Source organism: Propithecus coquereli, unplaced genomic scaffold (genome assembly GCF_000956105.1).
Source record: "Propithecus coquereli isolate 6110/MARCELLA unplaced genomic scaffold, Pcoq_1.0 Scaffold91, whole genome shotgun sequence".
Classification (NCBI taxonomy): Eukaryota; Metazoa; Chordata; class Mammalia; order Primates; family Indriidae; genus Propithecus; species Propithecus coquereli.
In genome coordinates, this window is record NW_012155396.1 from 595,087 (window position 1) to 601,514 (window position 6,428).

Sequence of the window (6,428 nt, forward strand, 5' to 3'; positions counted from 1 at the left end):
TTAGTTATCCAGATCATTTCTTTCTATTTTTTAGTAGAGACGGGGTCTCGCTCTTGCTCAGGCTGGTCTCGAACTCCTGACCTTGAGCGATACACCGGCCTCGGCCTCCCAGAGTGCTAGGATTACAGGCGTGAGCCACCATGCCCGGCCCTCTTCAATCTTTTTAAACAAAAATTTCAATAGGAATACCAGTTTAACATCTTCTTAATTAATTCTCATCGCCATTTATAAACTATAGTCTATCAGAAATTTAGGCAGAACTACCATTTAGATGTACCATTTTGCACATGTATTTAAAATTGCTCTCAGTTCTACAAGTATTCATCACGAAGCATTATTATACTCTTCTGGGGTGATAATATTCATAACCTCCTACACCTTCCTGAACTAGGCTTTCAGGAGTTTACACCAAGTCTCCACTCTTGATACATAGCTCTGCTACAACTGATCAGGAAATCTAACAACGTGGAAAGCCACCTTTTCAGTCTTTCGTATAACTTTATTTCTTTACAGAAGTGGTTCTCAACCTGGGCTACACATTGTAATCACCGGGAGAACTTTAAAAAAAATCTTAAAACCCAGGCTGCATCCCAGACGGATTGATTCAAATCTCTGGGAGTGGGCCAACGCATCAATATTTTTTATAGCTCCCTTGTTGATTTCAATGTGCATTCGCAGTTTGGAATTGCTGTTCATAGGGCTTGCCAGTTTACTGAGAGTTGAATTAAGAGAACATCTGAGCTTATCATTTCCCTTCTGAGAATTTTTTGAAAAGCAAGAAAGATTGTTGAACAAAAAAGCTACAATATTTTGCTAGTGTGAATAGCTTACATTGAAATCATACAGACCTGTGTTTTAGTCCCATTTCTGCTACCTATAGGAGTATAAATATAGGAAACTCCCTTAACCTCCAGTTTTACTCATTTCTAACTGGAAATAACACCCACCTTCTGGAGTTTTTGTTAGTGTTAAATGAGATAATTAATATGTGTAAGGTATTCAACATGATATAATAAGCTAAAAAAAAATCATAAGAGAGCAGGAAATATTACTAGTGCAGAAATGACTATCTGTTCTTGGTTGATCAGAGAGGACCTAAGAGTCTGTACTAGCCATTTGTTGTTTTATAGTGACATGAAAAATAACATTCTAATAGGATTTTTAGACATAGTCAGAAACGTGCTCATTTAAAGATTGTGTCAGTACTGCTCAGATTTGGAAAACCTCAAGATGATACTAAGGAGCTGGACTTTAGGAATGATGGATGTCTTCAGCCACAGGGGTACTAGTTGAAGCAGGAGGTACCTGAGGAGGAGCTAAGCAGCCAGCCACAATACAGTTCTTCCTGCCTCCAAAAGAGGAGTTATGCACTTTCCCACACTCACTGTGATACATTCCATTTGCTGAGAAAAGTGGCTTGTGTCATTCTTGAACACTGCTTTCAAGACCTGATATATTAGATTCATTTTTTCTGTATAAATAGCATTCATACATTACTATTTAGTAGAGTTAATAATATTTCCTTACCCTTACCCTTACTCTTACTCCAGATTACCCATCAGCTGCGTCCTCTGCTTCAGGCTCACTCACAAGCATGCAATCAAAGTGTCAGCCAGGGCTGTGGTCTCATCTGAAGGCTGGACTGGGGAAAGATCGGCTTTTATGCTCACTTACACAGTTGTTGGCAGGATTCACTTCCTCAAATGAACTGAGGACCTCCACTTTCTTTGGTTGTTGTCCAGAGGTCACTCTCAGTTCTTTGGCATGTGGTTCTCACCCACACAGCAGTTTACTTCATTGAAACCACAACAGGATGAGTCTGCTAGTGAGACAGAAGTCTCAATCTCTTGTAACCTAATCATGAAAGTGACATCGCTCAATGCTGCCATATTCTGTTAGTTAGAAGCAAGTTACTGAAGGGAAGGAAATACATAAGGCTATGAATAACAGAAGGCAGGAATCATTGGGCAACTGTAGGAGCTGCACTTAACAGCACATACCCAGCCATAAAAGAAAGGGGGAAGGAAAGAGAAAGAAAGGAGGAAGGTGGAAGGGAAGAACAGAAGGGACAAAAAGATAGACATAAAAAAGACAAAGAGAAAATAGCTTTAGTGTCGTACATCTATATCCGGGTTCCATGTGTAGGCACACACTTCATGACATTAGCACCACAACCATAAATTTCCTATTTCTTATTTGGAATAAAAGGATCATAAGGACTTTCTATACATCTGGAGTTAAAAGGAAAACAGAACAAACATAATAATAGTAAGTTAAAGTAAGCAAAATATGTTTCAAATTAGTTCCTTTTTCTTTTTAAGTTTTTTTTTTCCCAGCTGACAAAGTCTTTGTGTTTTTTTTTTAAATTTCTGTTTCAAATTTTGAGTTGGATTTATTATTCTTACCCTTATGTGACAGGCATATTACACAGGGAATATAGAAAGCTGGATGGCCTTTGCATTTGGTATTCCCTGGTTGTTTCAGCTCAAATGCCAAAAATTATGTTTTTGTTCTGTACATTATTGTTAATGGTTGTATATGTCTCTTAATTGTAAAAGTGAAGTTGTATAGTACCTTGTATCTCATCTATTCCAGGCTCTCTATTGAAGAAAATGAAGCCCAAATGGCTTGGGAAGGTCAAGGTTAAATAGTGTCAGAGCCAAGACTAGAATACCAAATCTCTTAATTTCTAATCTAGTGCATTTCTTTTTAGCTTCTGTGCAAATGGTCAGAATGTGAAATATTCTTCTCAAACCTGCAGGCATAGTTGTGGTTTAAACATGTTTTAATAATCACTGATTTTCTAAAAAGACCTAAAATAGCATTTTCAATGCTTCAGCTAATAGAAAAGTAACTTTATCCATGTCCTTTACTATATGATAGGTGTTCACCTAACACAACACTCACCTTTCTCAGTGTAGTCACTTGTAACAAATCACACAGGCTCCTACACTTCTTTGGGAGTGCTTTGGGAAGGGTTAGTAAATGCTGACCACATCAAGAGGGCCGCCCCTCTGTCCTTGGTACCAAGGCACATCCTATCCGTGCCCAAAACTCATGTAAATTTCTCAGTTCATACAGGAAAAGGAGTATTTCTTACAACAGTATGACCATGGAATTTTATTACAAAAAAAAGTTCTGCTGTCACCAATATGTGCTCCCAGAGATAAAGACATATCTACAACTCAGGATTTTCTGAAGCTTCACTTGCTTATAGCCAGACTATTCAGTGCAAGAGGTATTCTTAAACAAGGACACATTGCCCAAGCCTGAGCTTCTTCACTACATTAATATGGGTATTAGTGAAGGGGGGCGGGGGTGAGCTCTCTATTTCCTAGCCTTATCATCTCTTCTTATCCTGCTTATTTTTCTACATAGGATCCCCACCTTCCCCAACCCCCACTAGCATGGAAACTCAACAAAGACAGACTTTTATCAGTTTGTTCACTGCTGTATCCCTACAATAGGGCCTGGCACAAATTTGATGTTTAATAGTATTTGTTGAATGAATGTCTGAATGATGGATTTGTTTAGTTTTATAGTATCAGATCCTTTATGAGTTTGTTCCTAGAGGAAAAAAGAGGCGTGTTTTGGTTCAGAATACAGGGTATCTACCTGGAATTTAAAACTGGGAATTTTTATGTCTTTTTTGCATATTATTTATTTTTTAATTATCTTTTAAAATATTCAGAAAGATATTTTAAGATTGAGAGCCTCCCTAATGCCCAAGAATGAGAATTTTAGATTAGAGAACAAATATATTAAGTTCACAATCGAATTGATGACTAATCATATAAGAAGCAAAAACAGAAGAAGAAGAAGTAAAGAAACCTGACCATCTCCAAAATGGCCACGGACATCAGAGAACTGATTTACAAAAATGGATTTTGCTTCAGACTTGTCTGTTGAACGTGTGTAGCTGCAGATTTCATAGATGTAGAGGAATTTTGGCTAATATCCTTGGTACCAAGGCATATCCTCATAGAAGGCATTCTCTACTTCTTAAATTAAATTAACACATATATATGCATAAGTTGTTTAGAGTTAGCATCTTTTTAAGGAGTTTACTGGCTGATCTTGTGAAAGAATGCAAACATAAGTGACTTTTTTTCAAAAATCTGTGAAAAGTAAAATGGCCCTGTAGTGGATGCTATGGGCCCCACGCCAGATCCCCTCTGTCCACCTGATGTCAGCACAGCCATATATGGGTGCCAAGTTGCCACCTTGCACATTGCTGTACACACTCAAGTGCCTTCCTAGGCAAGGACCCTCAGCCCGTGTGCAGGTGGAGCCTAGAGTGCATGGAAGTTAACGTCTCAAAGGAACCCCCCCAACAAGTGGGTGCTGAGAGTCAGTGAATGAATGTCCCAGCCTCCTCACATCCTGTAGGACAATGATGAGGCACACTCTACACAGCTTCTCAGAGGGGCCTCAGTGGGGTTGGGCCCCAGTTAGCCACTATGATAACCAATTCAATCACACACACATTACTAGCTGTTCTCTTTTCCCTTCCCACTCTCCCTATTATTCCCTCACGTCTAGTTCCTGGGGTCACCTTCCAGATGAACTACCTGTACCCAAAACCTCATCTCTAGCTCTGATTTCTTAAAAAGGCCCTAAGAAATTATGCTTGAAATAAAGGCAGAATGGTTTGTCTCTAGAATCAAGGGCTGACACTAGCAAGCAACAGGTTCTGAAACTGTGATCTATGAGAAAAGCTTTTGTGGAAGACATTGGCATCACCTCCTAGATACAGAATATGCCAGCTTCATCCTAGTAGTTTCTTCTTTGCACACTTGAAATATGTGTTTTGTTAGGACCACATATGACCCTCCTGATTTCATGCCTTGCCTTTTTTTATTCTAGATTCTTCTGGAATGCCTAAATTCACCAAGTGCCGTTCACCTGAACTAGAGACTTTCTCATGCCACTGGACAGATGGAGTTCATCATGGTTTAAAGCACTCAGGATCTGTACAGCTGTTCTATATTAGAAGGTGCAGCCTTCATGCCTTTCTGATTTTTCTTTCCATGGATGTGCTGACTAAAATATACTGAGTCACGTGCAGTGTAGGAATTGAAGTGATTTATTTTAATAACCTAAAAGTATCATTCATTCATTTATTGAAAAAAAATTAATTAAGCCCTTACTATGTGCTGGGTACTATTTTAGACACTGGAGATATAGCAGGGATTACAGAAAGATAAAAACCCTGGTCTCATGGGTATTTCTTTCCAATGGGGGAAGATAAGCAATAAAAAAATAAATATCGTGTCAACTGGTAATATAGGTTAATAGGGAAAATAAAGCTAGAAAGAGGATAAAGAGTATCAGCACTGTGTGTGAGTGTGTGCATGATAGTGTGTGAGAGTGAATGTATCAAAGTGGGGGAGAGTGTGTGTGGATACGCATGGGTGTGTGCATGTGGGTGAGAGAGTGTGTAAGGGGCTTGAGTTGTATTTGAAATGGGAGTTCATAGGAGCCCTCTTTAATGTGGTATGTTAGAGCAGAGACATAAATGAAGTGGGAGAGGCCATGTGAATGTCTGGGGGAAAGCTTGTCCAGGCAGAGGAGATTGCAAGTGCAAAGGCCCTGGGGCCGCCCTGGCATGTTTGAGGACAGCGAAGGACATCACAGATGGCACAAGATTGAAAATGGGGAGAGTGATATGGGAAGGAGACAGAGAGTTACTTAGGGACAGACTGTGTCAAACAGGGCTTTGAATTTTACTATATTTGTGGTAAAAAGCCTCAGATGTTTTTTGAAAAGCTGTTTTGTCTAAAAGATACATCTTGGTTTCTATGTGTAGCATAGACTACGTTCTTCCTTAATTAGATATATTCAACAAAGACTATAGCACTTTTCTCTCCCATTTTTACCTATGATCCTGTAAAGTAACAGGGGAAGAGTGAAACAAAGATTTCTCAACATAGTTACCACCCAAATAGTTTCTTTCTTTCCCCTCACCTGGCGTTATTTCCTTTTCTGTTTACTCTTACATTATACCTTTTTACATTTTTCAATTTTAGGCTTAAACACTTTATTATTTCTTCTTTTCCACCCAATCCCCAGGGAAGGCCTAAGCCAAGATGCAAGGTTAGTGAGGCCTCTTCCTTTAGGCCCTTATTGTTCATTATTCCGAGGATGATGCCGTCTACCCCTCAGAGGAGCTGGGAAAGGGAAGAAAGATGCAGTGAGCAGTTAAGGACATGAGCTGAGGGGGGCAACAAACCTGCGCTTCAGCCTGGCTCCGGCACTGTCTTACCAAGCAATGCACAGCATTGTCTTTGCACAACTCGGCCTCCACATTTGCAGAATAGAGATAGTAGACTTGCCTCATGGATTCTTGTGAGGATTTTATTAGACGATACATGAAACACCCTTGGCACAGTGTGTCACACATAATAAGTACTCAGTAAATGGTAGCT

At 39.5% G+C, this 6,428-nt stretch overlaps 1 protein-coding gene across 1 annotated transcript in view; it reads left to right on the plus strand.

Annotated features, from left to right (window-relative positions):
- GHR (growth hormone receptor) overlaps positions 1-6,428 on the plus strand; it is a 301,616-nt gene that overhangs the window by 252,021 nt on the left and 43,167 nt on the right. Inside the window, exon 4 of the mRNA XM_012664727.1 lies at positions 4,867-4,996. Within this exon, the coding sequence (XP_012520181.1) occupies positions 4,867-4,996 (130 nt within the window). The remainder of the gene's footprint in view (positions 1-4,866; positions 4,997-6,428) is intronic.